The sequence below is a fragment of the Vipera ursinii genome (assembly GCF_947247035.1).
Source record: "Vipera ursinii genome assembly, chromosome: Z".
Lineage (NCBI taxonomy): Eukaryota > Metazoa > Chordata > Lepidosauria > Squamata > Viperidae > Vipera > Vipera ursinii.
The window spans coordinates 90,331,245-90,354,929 of NC_139517.1; the positions used below are offsets into that span (position 1 = coordinate 90,331,245).

The window sequence follows — 23,685 nt, forward strand, 5'->3', positions numbered from 1 at the left end:
AGCCTTCTGGTATTCTCTTCCAACACTGATAATGTTCTATGTTCTTTCTCTCTTACATACTCTTGCCCTATGTTGCATCTTGTATAATTTGTGACTTGGGAGAAAAAAGTTCCTTTCTTTCTTTTTTTTTATTGAAAAGTTTTATCATACATTTTATCTTTAACAATCCCCCCTACCCCTCCCCTATAGCTCCCTCCCTACCCCTACCCCCTCCCCTCCCCCCCCCGACTTCCCAGAGCTAAGTACAAGGTATAAAAAACCAAAAAAAAAAAACAATCATAAACATCCATATGCTAACAACCATAAACTCTAAAATCTATCTTTCTCTAGCTCATATATGATAACTACAAACACTATTAATATAAGATATATAAAAAAAGGAGAAAAAAAAGGAGAAAAGAAAGGAAGACTTATTCAAATGCTACATGAAACTTCTTAGTCCCATATTTGTTCTGGATATACTCAATCCATTTTCTCCACTCCATAACATAACGTTCTTGCGAGTGATCTTTCAAGTAAGCCGAGATCTTTGCCATCTCTGCCAGGTCAGAAACCTTTAAAGTCCATTCTTCTATAGTCGGCAGTTCCTCCTTCTTCCAATATTGACCTACTAAGAGTCTTGCTGCCGTAATTAAATTCAACATCAGCTTAGTGTCCACAACCGTAGCATCTGTAATTATTCCCAACAAAAAAAGTTGCGGACAAAACATTATCCTTTGCTTAAAAATCTTCTGCATATTCCACCAAATTTTTATCCAAAAAGCCTTAACCTTTTTACAGGTCCACCATATATGAAAATATGTTGCATCTTCTTCACCACACCTCCAGCATTTAGGCTGATAGTTCGGATACATACTTGCAAGCTTTTTAGGATCTAAATGCCATCTGTAAAACATTTTATAAAAGTTCTCTCTTAAATTTTGAGCTTGTGTGAATTTTACGTTCCTCACCCAAATCCTTTCCCACGTGTCCATTGTAATAACTTCTTGGATGTTTTGGGCCCATTTAATCATACAATCTTTAACAAGTTCTGTTTCTGAGTCAATTTCTATCAAAGCAAGATATATCCGTTTAATATGTGCTGGACCCTGATTTCTGATTTGCTTTATCAGATTTTCATCAGTCATTGTAAAACCATTTTTCTGATCTTCTTTCCACCTGGCCCGTAGCTGAGTATATTGAAACCAAGTTTGAACAATCTTCTCATCTCGCAAGAGGCTATATGGTTTCAAACACCAGACATTTCTTTCCAAGCTTAAAATCTCCTTGTACGTAGTCACATCAGGTTTAAAACCAACATTTATATTTTCTATTGCGTGTTTTGGGATTGCCCACAATGGTATCTTACAATCTAGCTTATGTCTGTACTTCTTCCAAACTCTCAACAATGCCTGTCTTAAAATATGCACTCTAAACACATTATCTACCTTCTTATTATACAACAAATATGCATACCAGCCAAACAACAAGTCGTGGCCCTCAAGATTTAATAATCTCTCTTGTGTCAAATTGATCCAATCACTTATTCCTGCTAACGCAGCAGCTTCATAATATAATTTAAAATTAGGCATTTTAAGACCACCTCTTTCACGAGTATCCTGCATAATCTTAAGTTTAACTCGCGGCCTTTTCCCTGCCCAAACAAATTTATTGATACCTCGCTGCCATTCCTCCAAATTAGAATCTTTCTTAAGAACCGGTATCATTTGAAATAAAAACAAGAATTTAGGCAGGACATTCATTTTCACTTCTGCGATTCGCCCCAACAAAGACAATTGCAATTTTTCCCAGCTCTCCATTTCTTTTTGAATTTTCCCCCATAATTTTTCATAGTTATTTTTATATAACTTTGTATTAGAGGGCGACAAAAGCACCCCCAAATATTTGACCCTTTTAACAATCTCAAATCCAGTTAATCCTTCTAAGAGAGCCTTTTGCGAAGCTGTCATATTTTTGGCCAGAATTTTAGTTTTTTGTGTATTAACTTTAAATCCAGAAACCTTCCCATATTGTATTATTATCTCCATCAGGTCCACAACAGAGTTCTCCGGCTGGGTCACTGTAACAACCAGATCGTCTGCGAACGCTCTCAATCTATAATCCTGATCTCTAATTTGTATACCCTTAATTTTTTCCGAATTCCGTATTTTAACCAATAATATCTCCAGTGTTAACACAAATAGCAAGGGCGATAACGGACACCCTTGCCTTGTGCCCTTCTCAATATTACATGCTTCTGTCAGGCTATTATTAACTATTATTCGGGCAGTTTGTTTTTGATATAATGCCCTAATTGGTTGCAAAAAATTATCCCCAAAATTCATTATATCTAAAACTTTCATCAAAAATTGCCAATTCAATTGATCAAAAGCTTTTTCAGCATCTAAAAAGATTAGCGCCGCAGGGATCTGGTTGTTCCTTTCCAAAAACTCTTAACACATCAACTATATGCCTCACATTATTTTTCATTTGCCTACCACTAATAAACCCCGTTTGGTCCCCATGAATCACCTGTTGTAGAACCCTCATCAATCTATTAGCCAACACCTTAGCAAATATCTTGTAGTCTGTATTTAAAAGTGATATCGGTCTATAATTTTTAACTTGAGTAGCATCTTGGTCTTCCTTTGGAATCAAAGAAATAAAAGCAGTTCTCCAAGACGGAGGCACCTTTCCCCCCCTCTGAATTGTCTGGAACAGTTCCTTTAACGGTTTTATCATCTCTAATTGTAGATTTTTGTAATAAGCCGCAGTCAAACCATCCGTACCTGGCGCTTTGTCCACCTTCAATTCCTTAATTGCTATAAGAATTTCTTGTTCTGTTATCAATTGATTAATCCCCTCTTTTTGTGCTTGCGTAAGAACCGGGATGCTAGCATTCTCCAAATATACATCAATGTCTTTTTCATTAATCTTCTCCTTAGCATATAATTTAGAATAAAAACCCACAAAAGCTTCCTTAATAAGATCCTGTTGAAACACAACCCTTCCCTTATGCTCAATTTTATCTATATTAGAAGCCCTTTGCTTTTTCCTCAGTCTGTAAGCTAGCCATCTACCTGGCTTATTAGCATTGCAAAAGGTGTTGTGCCTGGCAAACCGCAAATTGGTTGCCACTTGGTCAGCCATCAATTTATCAAATTGTCCTCTTAATAGCTTAATAACCTCCTTAGTCTTCACATCCGCTGGATTCAAAATCAAAGCCTTTTCTTTTTCCTTAATTTCATTCTCCAATTCTTTCCTCCTGGCTTCCAAAGTACGTCTGTGTTTATTATTCATATATATCAACACCCCTCTCATATAGGCCTTGCTAGCATCCCAAACCATGTCCATAGAAGTATCCTTATTCATATTAATTTCAAAAAAATCCTTCATCCGCTGTTTACATTCTTCCACATTTCTCTGATTTCTAAACAAGTTCTCATTTACGCGCCACGAGCGCCTATCTCTATTCTCCTTATTAATCTCTAACCAAACTGGGCTGTGATCAGAAATAGTTCTTGCACATATCTTCACCTTCTTAATCCTAGAAAAAAAGTCATTAGTCAGCAAAATAAAATCGATCCTGGAAAAAGATTGATGTCTGTCAGAAAAAAAAGTATAATCCTTTTCATGCAAATGTATATCACGCCAAATATCTCGCAGTTCCAAATCATCCTTCATTTCAAAAAAGGATTTAGGCAGTCTAGCATGACTTGGAACGCGCTTAAAAGAACCAGCCTTGTCCATCTGTACATCCAAAACACCATTCCAGTCCCCCATAAAAATAAACGATTTATAATCCAACTGAGTAAGCTTTGTGTGAAGTAAACTAAAAAAATCAGCTTGTTGTTCATTAGGAGCATATAATCCAACTAAAAGCGTCTTTTTACCTTTTAACAGCAACTCTATCATAACGTATCTTCCATGCTTATCTGCTTCAATTAAGTCCGCTGTTAAAGCACTTTTAACATAAACAACCACTCCATTTTTCTTATTCATTGCAGAAGCAACAAATTGCGTGCCCAACCTTGAGTTTGATAAATACTTTTGGTCCATAACCCTAATATGCGTTTCTTGCAAACATATAACATCTATCTTGAATTGTTTTAAATATTGAAAAACTTTCTTCCTCTTCTGTGGTGAATTTAGTCCATTAACGTTCCAGGTTAAAAATTTAGTCGCCATGCATGTCATCCCAAAGCTGTTGGAGCACATCTTTAATAGGTCCACTATCTCCTTTAGGCCGTGCTCCTCCCACTGCTTGGCTGTAAGTACGTTTTGAAAGTTCCATAGACTTCTGCTGATCTTGTTCTTTTATTTTTTTGCTCGTTTTAAAGCGGCACGCGTCACCCTCTGCTCTCCAGGATCAGCCAAAGAAGTTGTAGCTTGATCTCCTCCAGCACCATTCTCCTCTGTCTGTCCAGCTTCAGCCTCTTGAGGTTTTCCTTCTCCAGATCCCTTTGCAGCTTCCAGAAGTGGTAGTGGGGTTGCTTTTAAAATATTATTGTAAAAATCACGCACCTGTGTCACAGTAACCAGACGGTACCTTTTGCCTTCATGCATCGCCACCAATCCAACTGGAATCTCCCATCTGAACCTTATATCACGTTGTTTGAGTTCCTGCACAAGAAATGCAAAATCCTTCCTTCTCCTTAAAATCTTTGGAGGAATTTCTTTTAAAACCAATCACAGCAATCACAACTTTAGTATCATAGGCAGCTTGAATAACTTCATCTCTAGTTTCCCTCTTTGCAAAATAAACCACCACATCTCTAGGTAGCCTTCTCTGTCTAGCAATCCATGAATTTACACGAAACACTTTATCCATGCATCCCTTTATTTCAGATGCTGGCTGACCCAATACTGCTTCCAGAGCCTCAGAAATCAGCTGCTTTAGGTCTTCCTTAATATTTTCTTTTAAGCCTCTGATTCTAACAGCATACTGCATCTGATGATATTGAACAAGGCTCAGTTCTCTGTCCCTTTCTTATACAGGCTTACCAATCCCAGTCATTCCCAACATCTTGCAGTGTATAAATAATAAAGTTGTGGCAAAAGATTAAAAAAGTAATTTTACTGAGACTATTCTTTCAAATGACAGTCAACAAAAACTGCATAGGAAAGGCCTGATCCTAAAGTTTATGTGCAGTAGCCCCTACCCTCTACTTTTCTGTCTACAATCCAAGTTTCTTCCTTCTAGCAAAGATCTCATAACCTCTACTGGAGGTGTATTTTTTCATGAAGGAAGTGTGGAACTAAGGAAATGCTCCAAAATTATCAGAAAATGTAAGCCTTAAAATGAGCAAACTTTACTTAGTAGTTTTGAGAATCCTCATTCTATAGGAATGGCAAGCGATGATATACTTTATTATTAATGACCCATACTTTGTGTTTCCAGTCCGGGAATCTGAAATCTAATTAAAATGAAATGTGTTAAGATTTATAGAATACAAAATGCAGATTTTAACAAATTTTAGCAAATAGATTTAAGCATAGTTATAGGGATGGAGGGATTGGGATTGTCAATATGGAGGGAATAGAAAAGGTCCATTTATGTAAATAAGTCCTTTTTTAAAAAAAATAGTTATAATGTGAGAGGGAGAGGTATTCATGAATGGGATGGTTGCATATATAGATAACTACGTGAATGAGTAAGAGAATGTTTATATGTATTAGAAAAACATAGTTTTGGTATTGCTCACCAATTTAATGAACTCTTTGGAAAGTTACCTGAAAAAGAATGAAAGTGACTGACTGAAACAGAGTCTATCTCTGAATGAAGTAGTTGATTTTGAAAGCCAGGAAGCCCAGTTACTAAATTTTGGGTTGTCCTTGATCAAATCACCATGTCTCAGCACAATATTCTTCTCAAATCTTTATGTAACTGTATCTTATATTCTGAAAAGTTTGGGGGGGAAATATAGAACCGATATATGTAAAAAGAATGTTAACTAGAGTGTATTCCAAAAAATATTAAATTACCAAACTTAAACCTGACATCTGTCTTCAAGATTGTGTCCCAGATGGTATTGTGGAATGCCGTTCAAGGCGGAGGACACGTCTTCCAGCCCCATGCCCCAATACAAGTAACATCAGCCTCTGGAACATTCTACGGAATAATATAGGAAAAGATCTCTCCAAGGTGTCCATGCCTGTTGGGCTGAACGAACCTTTGAATACTTTGCAGAAGCTTTGTGAGGAACTGGAATATAGTGAATTGCTGGATAAGGCAGCATTTACATCTAATCCCTTTGAAAGGATGGTAAGAAATATAGTATATAGAAAATGAGAAAATCGTTTACTTACTTTATATTATATCATAAATTATATTTCAGCTTTACTTATTTGTTTATTCCCCCCCTCTTATATAAAATACTTTTGGGCAGCTCACAATAGCATACAGAACAGCAATACACAGAAAAATAAAAACATTTCAAACAACCAAGGTGCCATAACATTCCTATTTCAAATATACTTGTTCATCTTCAGGAAGGTGACCAATATACATATTTCTATTGAATTTTTCAATAAACTAGATTCAACTTGACTATTAAAATCAAACTTAGCCGTGTGCTTCAATTTCAATTTCAAATAGAAATACAAATTCAAAATAGATCTTGACTGACTTGAATTTACTGACCTATTAATTCTCCTTTCCCTTTCTTATAAGACTTATAAGACTGAGATAGCTGAGCAATGAACATGGGGACAGTTGGGCAAAACACGATTCCATGAAAGCTGGCTCATGCAAAAACTACCTATTGTTTTTCAGATATGGCCATCAAAATATAATGTACTTAGAAAGATTGTAATTATTGCCCCTTCAGCTAGGAAAAGAAGTTTTAACATGCAACTCAAAAGATGGAAAATATGAAAGCATTAGCTTATAGGAGTAAGGATCTTGATGTCAAAGTGAGATCAAAATCTCATTAAAAATCTAAACATTAAAAAAATCTGTATCCCTTTCCATAATGATTAATGTTACTAATTGTCTTCTTAGGTGTATGTGGCTGCTTTTGCAGTCTCTGCCTATGCATCTAGCTACTACAGAGCTGGAAGCAAGCCATTCAATCCTGTGCTTGGAGAAACCTATGAATGTATCCGTGAAGATAAGGGTTTCCATTTTTTTTCTGAACAGGTAATTCAATTTTTGAACAGGTAATGCAATTTTATCACTATCCAATTTGGAAAAAACATCTAATGATCTTGTTATAAGGCTGTCTTGGATATCCTATATTGAACATCTACCAATTTATTTTCCTATTTTACTTCATGTTCCTACAACTTAAATTCAGACTTGCAAAGATCATAACAGTGCAATTACATAGTAGGATAGAGCAAATTTTGGCCCTTGGCCTTCAAGGTCTTGCCAGTTGGCAACCCAATGATAATTATATAAGGCTTTTCTAAAAAAAATGGAGCATAGCATTTTTTGACCCAGTACAGCAGGGGTGTCAAACTGCCGGCCCATAGGCCGGATGTGTCATGGCGAAACAGCGCCCACCCCATTGCCAGCAATGGGAAAAAAGTCGCAATACGTCACATGACATTGCGAGTTTGACACCCCTGCAGTAGAGATTCTGCAGTCATGAAATTGTTGTGGGTCAAGAGATTTATGAATACAGCAAGAAAGAAAGAGAATTTTTAGAAAAGTTGTTGGAAAAACTAAAAATGTTACTAGTGCTGGTTTATTATATTCTCAAAAGAGTTTTCTGCTTTTCAGAGCCAGAAGCAAAACAAAAAAGAAAAGCTATTTTGGGATTTGCTTTTTTCTCCCTTTTCTATTTCAGATATAGTGGGAAAATAGTTTTTCTGGTTTTCACTACCTTCAGAGTTGTTAATAGGACACACTCTGTATGTAGCCCTTACACAAGCATACTTTTCCTAACGGGAAATACTGTTCCCATAGCAACCTGCTTATATATTAAATATTTCATATCGGATATGCCCTCCAGGTGTCTTACTATGTAAAGCGATCTAACATTGACAGGAGAGTATCCTTTGTGGTTTTGAAACCATGTACAGTAGAATTCTGTACTCAAGCAGGCTTGCTTTGTATCAGTATGTGTTTTTTTTCATCTAGAAAGGTTTAATTGCTCTAATTTTTTTAACATGACAGGATTATGTTAGCTGCTGAGTAATTATTTTTAGAAACAAAATTCAGTTCTACATGTTTGATGTTTATTGTTATTGTGAACTATCCTAGGAAGATTTGTACTGGAATGACGTATATTTTGAGTTGATTCTGAAAAAGTGGTAAGATGTAGGAAATGTGAATGTAGTAATGAGAAAGAGACAGAGCTGCTTTAAAGATAGCAGCAGCCTTTAAGTCTTCTCATGCTCTAAAGCACTATCCAGCCTTCATATATACTTTTAGACAGGGCTTTTTTTGTCATAGAACACCCAGAATGTAGTTCCAGCACCTTTTTTGGATGGAATCTTGTAGGGTAGGCAAGGCAGGTTGTATGACATGTGTGAGTTCCAACATCTTTTTTTTTACAAAAAAAGCACTGCTTTTAACAAACAATAAGGCCATTTGAACTTATTGCCAAGTCAGCCTTAGCTTTTTTATGGCATTTTGTAGAATTGTATAAAACATTTAATTTCAGTCTATTTGGAAAATGAAGTTTCACAATGCATCCCATTTTGAAGTGTAAAACTGATGTTTTTCTTGCTCCAAGAGGCAAGCTTCCCTCATTGTGGGGAAGGTGGGAAAGAAATATTTCAGAAAATTTTTTACCTTAAATGGCTTACTGTAAGTATATCTAGGAACAAACTACTGTAGTTTTCAGTATTATGTGCTTGTGCCTCTGAATAGCATTAAAGATGCCTTTCTGAAATCCATGAAGCCTTACTCCTTGTCAGCTATGTGGAGCTAACTTTCCTGTATCTTTGTAGTATTTGCCAACTTGAAATTTAAAGTTTCTGATTGTTATAGCAATTAGTGAAATTGAAATTCTATTAAGAGTACAATTAACAAAAATAGTAAGTGCTACAAGGAATAAGTGGATATTTCTAATATTTCTAATTAAATTTAATATTTTAATATTCAATAGCTATAGTCCTACAAAAGAGTTCAAGCTATCACCAGAAAGTTGCATTTTATTAAAGTTTTTCCACAATGGATTGTAGATACTGACCTTCCACATTGACATTTGCACATATATACCATGTTTCCCTGAAAATAAGACTTACCCTGATTTTGGGGGGTAGTCCAGCTCAGGAGGGGAGTCAAAGGGAAGGTCGCCGAGCAAGGAATGGCTTGGCGGGGGGGGCCTGAAGTAAGTGGGTGTGGGGTGTATGGGGCAGCTCCATCCCCTCCCTCACCTGCCTCATGGCAGCAGTGGCGCAATGTGCCACGTGGCCTCCTGCCACAAGCGGCTGCAGAAGAAGTAGGCCAGCAGCCATCCGGGTTCCTGCTGGGCAGGGCTGTTGGTGCCACTGCTGCACCAATGAAAAATATAAGACGTCTCCCGAAAATAAGACCTAATTTTATTGCTGGAAAAGTCAGTAAAATAAGTTTGAGAACAATATATATATTTATTTGCTTTTAACAAAAAAACATCCTTTTGTCCAAAGTCCATGAGTTATTCGGCACTAAGATTTTGTAACATGGTTTTATACAAATCTTAGAAGATCTGAGTATTTTTCCATTTGTTTGGTTTTCCCCACTTACACTTTCCTATACCTTGGATTTTATTTAACACAGGTCTTTTTAATTCACAGTTCACCTAATAGATAATTTTATATAAAGGATTTTTTCAAAGTTCCTAGAAGTCAAATCAAAATTCATTGTAATCTTCTTTGTTTCCATGGCCCTTTTTTCTACCATTTCACTGAATCCTTAACCTATTTTATTCAGAAGAAAATACATCTAACTTTAATTTCCATTATTTGTTTTAAAAATATTTGTTTTAAAAATTACTTTATTAATAGTTGGGTTTTATTTTAATAGCTCCCCCTTGTGGGGTATCTTTTATTCAAAGAAAAATTCAAAAAATATGAGAACTGAAAGTAAGGTTTTAAATGTAATTGTAACCTTACCTTCCTTTCCTGTTAGGTCAGTCATCACCCAGCTATATCTGCATGTCATGCTGAATCTGATAACTTTATATTTTGGCAAGGTAACTCATTAATTTATACCATCAATATTTGGAATGCAAAACAAATCTAGACAATCAAAGGAGGAAGATGTTTGGGTGGCATTATAATAAAGTTATTTGGATAACCCAACTTTATGTTGAGACTAGAATGCAATTTTTCTCCATAACTATGGAACCTTCAGAAGCAGCATGGAAGTTTCTGAAAAAATAACATTGGCTGTCATGCCCCACCTTCCACAAAGAGGCTATCCAAGGGGCCCTGCTGTATTCAGCAAGGTTAATTTGAAGACAGATTAGTTTAGGGAAGCTAAGTAAATACATTTGCCCTAGTTGTCATTGTTATATTTTTTTAAACTTATTAGTGACATTGAATTGGATTTGCTCTTTCGGTTTTTACTTGTACTGTAAAATACTGTGACTCAGTTTAATAGTAGACAGCTTAGAATATAACAAATAAATGTCTTTGTCAACAGAATGAATTCGATCATATTTCCATAATAGTTATATCTATGTTCAGCTCTGCTGAAAACATAAAAATTGGATGTTACATTATTATGGTTTTGTTTGTTTAACAGCACTTGAATGTTACCATATATTATGATAGTTTAGGGCAGGGGTCCCCAATTCCTGTTCCAAGGCCCAGTACCAGGCCACGGCATGCCAGCAACCGTTCTGCACAAACAAAGCCCCATCCATGGGATGCAGGCAGCACACAAAACCACGCACCCTCTCCATGGAACTGGTCCTGGTGCCCAAAAGGTTGGAGATTTCTGGTTTAGGGCTTATAATCTGATCAAAAAAAGCTTAACTATAGACAGAGTTCCATCAAATATTAAGGATATGTTTAATTTTGTTGTTGATTATTTTTGTTTAATTTCAGATATCAGATGGAAAAATAAGTTCTGGGGAAAATCCATTGAAATAGTACCAATTGGCACAACACATGTAGTTTTGCCAGGGTAAGTTTTCCAGTAGCAAGCATGATAGTTGGATCAACTCAATAGTTCTCAAGCCTCATTTGTTCACTTTCTTTGGCCTAATAAAACATAAATTATAAGGACTGAATTTTCCACATAGATTTTCTCATGTTAATAAAATAATCTTTTCTGTTGTTTCCTATTAATCAGACAGTTAATGTGAGCTAATTTTGTGACATTTACCGTAAATTTTAAGTTACTTTTTTCCATTTTAATATTCATTTAAAAACTGTAATCTTAATTACATAGGATTATTATAATTGCTTTATAATAATCTGCTGCCGGCATCAAGCTTCCTGCGCCCTGTGCGTTCCCACAGAGAGGGCCTCCTCAGGGTGCCACCGGTCAGAGAATGCCGACTGGTGGCCCCCAGGGGGAGATCCTTCTCTGTGGGTGCCCCGGAGCTATGGAACCAGTTACCGGTTGAGCTCCGGACGGCGCCCCATCTGCGCTCCTTTCGCCGCGATCTGAAAACATACTTGTTTGAGCAAGCCGGCCTGGCCTGAGGGGGGATTGGTGGGGTTTTTTATTATTTTTATTGGGGTTTTTACTATGTATCTATTGTATTTTAATCGGGCATGCATTTAATTATCTTTTAGTTTTTGTAAATTTCTGTGTTTTATTCTTGCCCTGTACACCGCCCTGAGTCCTCCGGGAGAAGGGCGGTATAGAAATATTAATAAATTAAATTAAATTAAATTAAATTTATGGAGAATTAGTGAAAGAGCAGCATTTTTAGTTGTTTTTTTAGTTCAGTAAGTATTTAGTAAGTAAATATTTTTCTCAGGAATATTGAATGGGTAGTCATATTGTGCAAAGCCATAATTCACTTAACCATTGCTTATTTATTATTTATTGAATAAACTGAGACTGAATGAATTTATGCTATCTAAGTGATAAACACATTTTATAAAACAATGGTTGCATTCACATACAGTACTATATGCTAAGCCATAATGCTACAAAGAACCATATGGTTTAAAATGTCAAGCAAGCATTATCTCAGCTTAGATTGTCTCTCTGAAAGGATCAAAATGGGATAATCACAATATTTTATTGAGTATTTTAGAAAAATATTTTATTAGCTATCTTTTTTTCTTTCACAATGCACTAATTCTTCATTTTACTCCAGTTTTAAGAATCATTATGAATGGAATAAAGTAACATCTTGCATTCATAATATTTTAAATGGACAACGATGGATAGAACATTATGGAGAGATCATAATCAAGAATCTAAATGATGATAGCTGTCACTGCAAACTTACTTTTGTAAAGGTAATTGAGACTTACCGTATTTTGTTTTTTTTTGTTTTGAACTTTTAACATGATAACAGATTTTGCTAACTTTTCTCTAGACTAAATATTGGAATCGCAGTGTTCATGATATTGAAGGCAATGTTTTGGACAAAAATGGAAAAGTAGTACATCGGCTTTTTGGAAAATGGCATGAAAATATTTATTGCGGAACACCATCTTCAGCAAACTGCATCTGGAGAGCAAGTTAGTGACAGATCAGCCATTCAATTTTTAAGTTTGATATATTGTTGTTATTTATTATAGTTTGTTCCACTGTCAGGTGTTCAGGCTGGATTTGGCATTTTTGTCTACCTAATGCAGGGGTCCCCAACCCCCGGTCCATGGACTGGTACCAGGCTGCAACATACCAGCAACCAGTCCACACAAACAAGTGAAGCCCCATTTGTGGGATGCAGGCAGTACACAAAACTAGTCTGTGGAAAAAACCTTCTCCACGAACTGGTCCCTGGTGCCCAAAAGAGACCTCTGACCTAATGAGTTCTTTCCAATGTGAGATAGGCAGATGTGGATATTTGATGATGTTACAGGTATTGTTGCAGGGTGAAAGCTAATCAGAATAACACCACCTTTTGCAATTGACTGATGGTGAATTTGTGAATGCCAGTGGTGTTCAAGTGGTACTCCAGTTGTTTTGGGATTGCACACAAAGCACCTATTATTATTGGTACTACCTTTGCTTGCTTTTGCCACAGTCATTCTATTTCTGTTTGCAGGTCTTTGTATTTTGTTATCTTTTCCAGTTCTTTTTCTTCAGTTCTGCTGTCTCCAGATACTGCCACATCCACTAGCCAGACTTTCTGTCTGTCTTATTGACAATTGTTAAGTCTAGGGTATTATGTGACAGGTGCCTGTTTGTTTGAATTCTGAATTCTAAAGTCCCAAAGCAATTTAGCTTCTTCATTTTCTATTACTTTCTCTATTATGGTCCCACCAGTTCTTGCTTGCAGGCAAATGATATTTTCCAGTGCACTATGGTTGCTATTTTGTCATGCCATTGCTTGTAGTCAGCCTGGGCAATCTTGCAACAGTTAATCAGGTGGCCTGCTGTTTCTTCAGCTTCTTTGCAGAGACAGTATTTGCTATCTGATGCCATCTTTTCAATTTTGGCTTTGTATGTGTTTGTTCATAAGGCTTGGTCTTGTGTAGCCAGAATTATCCCCTGTCTCTTTCTTCATCTTTCCTGCTCTTAGCCATAGCCAGCTCTTGTTTTTATCTGTTTTCCCTGCTATTTTTAATGCACTGGTCATGTAATGCTTTGTCTTTCCATGCCTCCATTCTGTTTTTCCTTTGGTCTTTCTTGTGGCCAGTTTGGTCTCTCCTATAGTCAGCAAGCTTTTCTGTTATACTGGATTTCCAATGCCCTTTTTGTCTTCTTCAACCTTGTCTAATGTACTTGCAATATTCCATGTCCACCTATTTTCCTTGATAGGTAGAGTCTGTAAATGTCACTGCAAAGATGAAGGGTATGATTCATTGTCAGTAGTTCAGCTTAAGTCCAGTCCACTATTCCAGCTGTGTATCTAATAACTGGAACTGCCCAGGTGTTGATTGCTTTGATGGTATTTCTTCCACCGAGTTTGGACTTTATGATCTTCTTCATTCCCTTGTACACTTGTAACCTTTTTCTTGACTTTGATGTGCTTGATCTGTCAGCTTGAAGGATGCCCAAGTATTTGTGATCTTCTTCATCCAGTCTCTTGATGTTATTTTCATTCTTTCAATTTTCTTTCCCCATTTGATGGTGAGCATGGAGCATGTGTCCAGTCCAAACATTGCAATATATATGGATATTGCAACTCCATTGGCTGTATATATGGATAGCATTGAGAAGCAATTTTATTTCAAATGTTTTTCCCTAAAGCTTTAGATCATCCATGTAAAGGAGGTGAGAGATCTGCAGATGTTTTTGTTATTTGATAGCCATGGCCTGAGTTGTTCAGCTTTGTTGAAAGAGAAGTCACTGCAATGACAAACAGTAGTAGTGATAGTGAAACTCCTTGAAATATTCCTCTCAATATTAATCTCTCTCCGTCTCTCACCATTGACCTGCAACCGTGTCTTCCATTGGGCCATTGATCTGTACACAAAGCTTCTGATGTTTTACTGACTCCTGTTATTTCTATGCATTTGATTATCCATCATATGGCAAGAGAATCAAATGCCTCTTTATAGTCAATCCACCCCCTTCATGGATTACTGCCTTGTCGTGGTGAAGGGGCTTGCGTAATTCAATAAAGGTATGAGATGTGCCGTGCAGGGCCACCCAAGACAGAAAGGTCATAGCAGAGAGTTCTGACAAAACGTGATCCACTGGAGAAGGAAATGGCAAACCACTCCAGTATCTTTGCCATGAAAACCCTATGGACAGTACCAAAAAGCAAAAAATATGACGCTGGAAGATGAGCCCCTCAGGTCGGAAGGCATCCAATATGCTACTGGGGAAGAGCAGAGGGCTAGTACTAGTAGCGCCAGAAAGAATGAAGCAACTGGGCCAAAGCCGAAAGGACGCTCAGCTGTGGATGTGTCTGGTGGTGAAAGGAAAGTCCAATGATGTAAAGATTTTTTCTCCATAGCAACCTGGAATGTAAGATCCATGAATCAAGGAAAGCTGGACGTGGTCAAACAAGAGATGACAAGACTGAACATCGACATCTTAGGTATCAGCGAACTAAAATGGACAGGAATGGGTGAATTTAATTCAGATGACCATCAGGTATACTACTGTGGGCAAGAATCCCTCAGAAGAAATGGAGTAGCCTTCATAGTCAATAAAAGTGTAGGAAAAGCAATACTGGGATACAATCCTCAAAATGACAGAATGATCTCAGTTCGAATCCAAGGCAAACCATTCAATATCACAGTAGTCCAAGTCTATGCCCCAACCACCTGTGCTGAAGAGGATGAAATTGACCAGTTCTATGAAGCTCTACAGCACCTTATAGAACTAACACCAAAAAATGATGTTCTTATCATCATGGGGGATTGGAATGCTAAAGTAGGAAGCCAAAAGACAACCGGAATAATAGGCAAGTTTGGCCTTGGAGTGCAAAATGAAGCAGGGCACAGGCTGATAAAATTCTGTCAAGAGAATACGATGGTCATAGCAAACACTCTTTTCCAACAACCCAAGAGACGGCTCTACACATGGACATCACCAGACGGTCAACACAGAAATCAGATTGACTATATGCTCTGCAGCCAAAGATGGAGAAGCTCTATACAGTCAGTAAAAAGACCAGGAGCTGACTGTGGCTCAGACCATGAGCTTCTCATTGCAAAGTTTAGGCTTAAACTGAAGAAAGTAAGGAAAAGCACTAGGCTACTCAGGTATGAATTAAATCATATCCCTGTTGAATATACAGTAGAGGTGACAAATAGATTTAAGGAATTAGATCTGATAGACAGAGTGCCTGAAGAGGTTTGCAACATTGTACAAGAGGTAGCAACCAAAACCATCCCAAAGAAAAAGAAATGCAAGAAAGCAAAATGGCTGTCTGAGGAAGCTTTGCAAATAGCTGAGGAAAGGAGGGAAGCGAAAGACAAGGGAGAAGAAGAAAGATACGTCCAATTGAATGCAGAATTCCAGAGAATAGCTAGAAGAGATAAGATTGCCTTCTTAAATGAACAGTGCAAAGAAATAGAAGAAAACAATAGAATAGGGAGGACCAGAGATCTTTTCAAAAAAATTGGAGAGATGAAGGGAACATTTAATCCAAAAATGGGCATGATAAAGGACCAAAATGGCAGGGACCTAAAGAGGCAGAAGAGATTAAGAAGAGGTGGCAAAATTACACAGAGGAACTATACAAGAATGAGCTTAATGTCCCTGATAATCACAATGAGGTGGTCACTGACCTCGAGCCAGACATCTTAGAATGTGAAGTGAAGTGGGCCTTAGAAAAGCTGAGCAACAACAAAGCTAGTGGAGGTGACAGTATTCCAGCTGAGCTATTCAAAATCTTAAAAGATGATGCAGTAAAAGTGCTACACTCAGTTTGTCAGCAAATTTGGAAAACTCAACAGTGGCCACAGGATTGGAAAAGATCAGTTTACATTCCAATTCCAAAGAAAGAATGTTCAAACTATTGCACCATTGCACTCATTTCTCATGCTAGTAAAGTCATGCTTAAAATCCTAAAAGCTAGACTTCAGCAGTATGTGGATCGAGAACTACCAGAAGTACAGGCAGGATTTCGAAGAGGCAGAGGAACTAGAGATCAAATTGCCAACATACGCTGGATCATGGAGAAAGCTAGGGAGTTCCAGAAAAACATCTACTTCTGCTTCATTGACTATGCTAAAGCATTTGATTGTGTGGATTATAACAAACTGTGGCAAGTTCTTAAAGAGATGGGAGTACCAGACCATCTTATTTGTCTCTTGAGAAACCTATATTTGGGCTAAGAAGCAACAGTGAGAACTGGACACGGAACCGCTGATTGGTTCAAAATTGGGAAAGGAGTCCAGCAAGGCTGTATACTGTCTATTTAACTTATATGCAGAGCACATCATGAGAAAGGCAGGGCTAGATGAATCAAAAGTTGGAATTAAGATTGCCGGAAGAAATATCAACAACCTAAGATATGCAGATGATGCCACTCTAATGGCAGAAAGTGAAGAAAAACTAAAGAGCCTCTTGTTGCGGGTGAAGAAGGAGAGTGCAAAACTTGGGTTGAAACTAAACATTAAGAAAACCAAGATCATGGCATCCGGCCTTCTCAATTCCTGGCAAATAGATGGGGAAGAAATGGAGGTAGTAACAGATTTTATTTTCCTGGGCTCCAAGATCACTGCACATGGGCACTGTAGCCAAGAAATTAAAAGACGCTTGCTCCTGGGGAGGAAAGCCATGGCAAATCTAGACAGCACACTAAAAAGCAGAGACATCACCCTGCCAACAAAAGTGTGTATAGTCAAGGCTATGGTCTTCCCAGTTGCAATAAAAGTTGGACCATAAGAAAGGCTGAGCGCCAAAGAATTGAGGCCTTTGAACTGGAGAAGACTCCTGCGAGTCCCTTGGACTGCAAGGCGATCAAACCGGTCAATCTTAGAGGAGATCAACCCTGACAGCTCTTTAGAAGGCCAGATCCTTTGGCCACCTAATGAGAAGAAAGGACTCACTGGAGAAGAGCCTAATGCTGGGAAAGATTGAGGGCAATAGAAGAAGGGGATGACAGAGAATGAGGTGGCTGGATGTAGTCACTGAAGCAGTAGGCATGAGCTTAAATGGACTCCAGAAGATGGTAGAGGACAGGAAGGCCTGTAGGAACGCTGTCCATAGGGTCGCGACGGGTTGGACACGACTTCGCAGCTAACAACAAGTCAATCCACACTACATTCAAATTGGTCTTCCTTCTCTTGCAGTTTTTCAAAATGATCTTGTCGATTTTTTTTGTTCCTCTGATATTTGGGTGGTTGTCTTTCTGCTGGGGTGTGAAGAGCTTATTTTCAACTAGCTGCTGTTGGACTGCATCAGCTACTACACCAGTTAGTAATTTTAAGGTTGTTGATAAGCAGGTAATTGGCCTGTAGTTGCCTGGTGCTGCCCCTTTTGCTGGAACTTTTATTGTCAGGTAAGTTTTACAAGATGTTAACCACTGTTTCATTATCTTAACCACCACCTTGCATATGTTGTTAAACTTGTTGCTTGACAACAAGTGGGTATAGACCAGTCAGATGTTTCAACCAAAAACCATGCAGTTCATCTTCACTTGGTGCTAACCAATTCTTAATTTTTCTTGCTCTTTTCTCTACCATTTCTATTGTTATCACAAGTTATTTCATTATAGCATCTTTTTTATTCTTATCTACCTCCTTTATCCAGTGTCCTTGTTGTATTTCTTTGGTTATCCCATCTTTGCCTAAAACTGCACTGTTTGTTTCTTTTTTTTTATTGAAAAGTTTTACAATACATTTTATGTTTGTTTGTTATCAGGTACTAACTGATTCTTTGCAATCTCCCCATTGATGGATTGGTAGAAGCATTTCTGATTGGGTTGAAATTGGAGGTTCTGCCTATAATATGCAATTCGACCTTTGTATATGCTGATCTTCTCAGCTACAGCTGTTATTTGCTTCTTTATTTCCAGTGCTTCCTTGATCTACCTTTTTTCTAAGTGTTATTTCGTGATTAGGTATTCTTTATTAGGTATTAGTTTATAATAAGATACTACTACTACTACCACTGTTCTTAATTTTTAATTCGATTCACAGTCTGGAGCTGGTAAAAATGTAACAGTTCAAATCCTAACCAAGGACCTAAGAGCTATTAAGGTAGTATCTGAGTATATAGGCAGTTCCAAGTAGGGTATTGGTTTTTTTTTTTTTTTTTTTTTGCAAAGTCAGGATAATCAGGTCTAATAAGTTCAAAATTTCATTCTAGGCAACCTTTGGGTATTGCTCCAAGGGTTCCTATTGCTATTGGTACAGTAATTGAATTCTTCTTCCATAATCTATTGTTATTGTTCCTACTCCAATATTCCATTTTAGCAAATCTCTATAGTACTTTATAATATGGCACATTGTTAGTTTTATTGAAAATTTTACTAATCTGTAAAAAAAAACCTGTTTAAATGGAACAAGGTTATTTATTTATTTATTTTATTTTAATTCCATTTATATCCCGCCGTTCTCCGAAGACTTAGGCCAGCTTACAAGCTTAGCAGTAGCCTTCATTCTATGTATATGCCTGCTTATTAGGGCTTTCACACACACCCCAAGCGGCATTATTACAAAGTCAGCTTAATTGCCCCCAACAATATGGGTCCTCATTTTACCTACCTCGGAAGGATGGAAGGCTGAGTCAACCTTGAGCCTGGTGGGATGTGAACCTGCACTAATTGCAGGCAGCTGGTGTTACTTAAGGAGGCATTAGCCCACTGCTCCACCAAGGCTCATATCTAAGGACTGCTAGGTTCATTTCCTTAGAATAATATATTTTATAAATGTTAATTTTATCAGGGAAAGAATACTAATATTAGCCATACCCAAATATAAAACATAACCATAGGAAATAGGGTGTTTTTCTCAATCTTGTATGAATCCAGCCAGTGTACAGTATACTTAGTAGATTCAGATGTTCAACTGTACAGATGGTCTTGGATTATATGTTGTCACTTATTGTTTGACTGTATTTGACAATTCCTGCCAGTTTTTTCATGTGTATACATGGCAGCCAGATACTCACACAAGACTCCATTTTGTGCATGCTCAAAATTATTACTGACTTACATAACATTCAATTTGCACAAATGTTTTATGTCTACAAGTGTCAAAAGAAAAGAAATAATTAGTACGTAAGTACACACTACAATTGTATTAAGCCATTAAAACAAATATCAGTGTATATTTTTTCAATTTATATAGATCAGGGGTGTCAAACTGCCGACCCCAGGAAATCACGCCCACCCCATTGCTGGCAATGGGGAAAAAGCTCCGATATGTTGCGTGACATCATGTGACGTCACAAGTTTGACATGTCTGATATAGTTCTTCATTAAGCCTTACACAACAATGCAGGAAATCTTAAATATGAAAAAATAGTGTCACCATTTTAAAAAGAGTACATCAAAAGCATAAAAATGCACATAAAAGTTCTGTTGCTGTTTTAACTGTTGCTGAGAGTAAGACAATTTTACAATTATTGCAAATAGTTTCAGGCATAATGTTTTAGAGTTTGAAAGCTGAGGTACCAACACAAATATAAAACCTTTGGCATTTGTTATATATGTTTTTTTTTACAAAAAATATATAAGGCTACAATATTTTAATAGTCATGGAGAAAAGGTATAATTTTTAGCTAAGAATTTATATTTTTCATTTGCAGATCCAATGCCTAAAGACTATGAACAATGGTATGGTTTCACACAGTTTGCATTAGAATTAAATGAATTGGACTCTATCAGTAGACCACAGTTACCACCTACTGATACCCGATTTAGGCCAGATCAAAGGTAATTTTTTTAACAAAAAATACTATAAAAATAAAATGCAGGAAAATGTTATTATAGTCAAGACTTTTTGCTCCATCAAAGAAAAGAGAGTTCATTCTATTGGTTGTTTTGGGGGCAAAAACAAAAATGGTGGAAAAAGCACTGATAATTACCTTCCTCCAAAAAAAACTTAGCAGTTGTTGTTGCTTTAATTTAATTTCACACTTCTAGAATCATTCCACTGAATTTTCTCACACATAGCCATTTGTGCCCAAGGTATACACAATCCAAAGCAAGACAATAAGAGTTACACAACCCTAGCATGTATCAATATTGTTTTGCTCATCTAATATTGCTTTATAACAGGTTCTTAGAAGAAGGAAATATTGAAGGTGCAGAAATACAAAAACAAAGAATTGAGGAGCTGCAGAGAGCACGGAGGAAAGTTCTGGAAGAAAGCAATATAGAACATCATCCTAGATTTTTCAGGTAATTTATAACATGACAGGTTAGTGACGTTGGATTTTTTTATTAACTAACAGATCAATAAAAATTTCTCAGGTAATTCTGCTACACGGTGAGGGCTTCTTTATTGAAGTTTTCTGGTTAGAACAGAATATAGAAATCTAATAAAACAAATATTGTTTATCTCATAATAAAATTTATTTATTTATTTATTTTATTACATTTATATACCGCCCTTTCCCTGAGGACTCAGGGCGGTTTACAGGGAATTAAAAAACCAGCAATACAAAAGTTAAAACCAATTTAAAAAAGATTAAACTAACCCTGTGCAGTTAAAACCCCGATTAAAATAAATTACTCCTCAGCCTGGGCCCGAGAGCTCAAAGAGCCAGGTCTTCAGGCCCCGGCGGAATGACCGGAGGTCGGGGGCAGTCCTCAGCTCCACTGGCAGCTGGTTCCAGAGGGCAGGCGCCCCCACTGAGAAGGCCCTATCCCTGGGTATCACCCGCCGGCAATCTCTTACCGGTGGGACCCTGAGCAGACCCTCCCTGTGGGAGCGCACTGGGCGAAGGGCATTTGATGCCGGCAGCAGGTGTTCCCTCAAATACCCCGGACCCAGGCCATGTAGGGCTTTATAGGTAATAACCAGCACCTTGAATTTCACCCGGAGGGCAACTGGAAGCCAATGCAGCTCGCGGAGTAGAGGTGTTACATGGGAGTATCGGGAGACCCCCATTACAACTCGCGCGGCCGCATTCTGCACCAGTTGAAGCCTCCGAGTGGTCTTCAAGGGCAGCCCCATGTAGAGAGCGTTACAGTAGTCCAAACGGGAGGTCACGAGGGAATGAGTAACTGCGTAGGGCATCTTGGTCCAGATAGGGACGCAACTGGCGCACCAGGCGAACCTGTGCAAAAGCCCCCCTGGTCACGGCTCCTATGTGGTCTTCAAAATTGAGTCGTGAATCCAGGAGGACGCCCAAGTTGCGAGCCCTATCAAAGGGGGGTAACACCTCACCCCCCATCGTTAGAGGTGGAATAGTCTGGTTAGCCCGAGATGCCGATATGCACAGCCACTCAGTCTTGGCGGGATTGAGACGAAGCCTGTTTCTCCCCATCCAGACCTGGACCGCCTCCAGGCACCGGGACATCACGGCGAGGGCGTCACTGGGTTGGTTCGGGGTGGAAAGAAAAAGTTGGGTATCATCAGCATACTGATGATACCCCACCCCGAAACCACGAATGACCTTGCCCAGCGGCTTCATATAGATGTTGAACAGGAGAGGCGAGAGAACCGACCCCTGAGGGACTCCACAAATGAGAGGCCTCGGGGCGGATCTCTGTCCTCCCGTCAACACCGACTGCGAGCGGCCCTGGAGGTAGGAGAACCACCATAAAACGGTGCCTCCCACTCCCAACTCCCTGAGACGCCGCAGCAGGATACCATGGTCGATGGTATCGAAAGCCGCTGAGAGATGTAATAGGACCAGGACAGAGGAGCAACCCCTGTCCCTTGCCCTCCAGAGATCATTCACCAGCGCGGCCAATGCCGTCTCCGTGCTGTGTCCGGTCTGAAACCCGATTGGTACGGGTCCAGATAATCAGTTTCCTCCAGGAACAGAGGAAGCTGATGCGCCACCACAGTCTCAACAACCTTCGCCAAAAAGCGAAGGTTGGAGACTGGACAATAGTTATTTAAAACAGCCGGGTCCAAAGCAGGCTTCTTGAGGAGGGGTCTCACCACCGCCTCCTTCAAGGCGGCAGGGAAGACACCCTCCTTCAAAGAAGCAGTTATTACTGCGTGGAACCAGCCTCGTGTTCCCTCCCGGGCCGCATAAGCTAGCCAGGAGGGGCACGGATCCAACAAACAGGTGGTGGTGTTCAGTCTCCCCATGATCCTGTCCACATCATCAGGGGAAACAGGGTCGAACTCAGTCCAGATAACATACTCAAGACCGCCCGATTCCTCCACATCAGACTCTGCCCAGTCAGAGTCCAGACCGGTCCGGATCTGAGCGATTTTGTCCGCCAGATGATGACTAAACTCCTCGGCTCGTCCCCGCAAGGGATCCTCTCTCACCTCCTGGTTAAGGAGGGAGCGAGTCACCCTAAACAGGGCGGCCGGGCGATTATCTGCGGACGCGATAAGGGCAGCAAAGTAGTTAGACTTCGCCGTCCTTATCACCGCAAGATAAGACTTTATAAAGGTTCTTAACTGCAATCGGTCGGATTCGGATCGGCTGGACCTCCAACCGCTCTCTAGACCTCGTCTCCGATGCTTCATCTCCCGGAGCTCCACAGAGAACCATGGGGCCCAACGGGATCTGCGCCGGGTCAGAGGTCGCATGGGTACAACGCAGTCAAGTGCCCTGGCGGCAGCCGTTTCCCAGGCATCCACCAGAGCATCGACTGGGCTGTGGGTAAGGGTGATGGGTATAGGCCCAAGCGCCCTCTGGAACCGATCCGGGTCCATTAGGCGCCTGGGGCGGAACCACCTGGTCGGTTCCGCCGCCCAGCGGTGGGGGGTGGCATAACGGAAAACCAGCCTCAGGAGGTAGTGATCTGACCATGACAGAGGGGTGATGGACGGGGAACCCCCTCCCAGATCATCCAACCGTTGTCCAGATAGGAACACCAGGTCGAGAGTATGATCCCCCACATGAGTCGGGCCCTCAATAACTTGGGTCAGGCCCATGGCCGTCATGGAGGCCATGAACCCCCGAGCTAACTCCAACGACCCTCCCAGTGACGGCAGGTTGAAGTCACCCAGGACTATAAGCCTGGGGAATTCCACCGCCAACCCTGAGGGAGTGTCGAGCAGCTCGGGCAGGGCTGTTGCCACACAGCCGGGTGCCAGGTATGTAAGCAACAAGCCCAACTGAGCCCGAGGACCACATCTCAAGAGGAGGGA

At 39.3% G+C, this 23,685-nt stretch overlaps 1 protein-coding gene across 9 annotated transcripts in view; it reads left to right on the top strand.

Annotated features, from left to right (window-relative positions):
- Positions 1-23,685, top strand: part of OSBPL3 (oxysterol binding protein like 3) — a 122,782-nt gene that overhangs the window by 89,828 nt on the left and 9,269 nt on the right. For all 9 annotated transcript variants that reach the window (XM_083376693.1, XM_083376698.1, XM_083376699.1 and 6 more), the window contains 8 exons: positions 5,994-6,244; positions 6,983-7,120; positions 10,043-10,106; positions 10,966-11,044; positions 12,195-12,339; positions 12,420-12,564; positions 20,207-20,333; positions 20,679-20,801. In XM_083376693.1, coding sequence (XP_083232819.1) covers positions 5,994-6,244; positions 6,983-7,120; positions 10,043-10,106; positions 10,966-11,044; positions 12,195-12,339; positions 12,420-12,564; positions 20,207-20,333; positions 20,679-20,801 — 1,072 coding nt within the window. The remainder of the gene's footprint in view (positions 1-5,993; positions 6,245-6,982; positions 7,121-10,042; positions 10,107-10,965; positions 11,045-12,194; positions 12,340-12,419; positions 12,565-20,206; positions 20,334-20,678; positions 20,802-23,685) is intronic.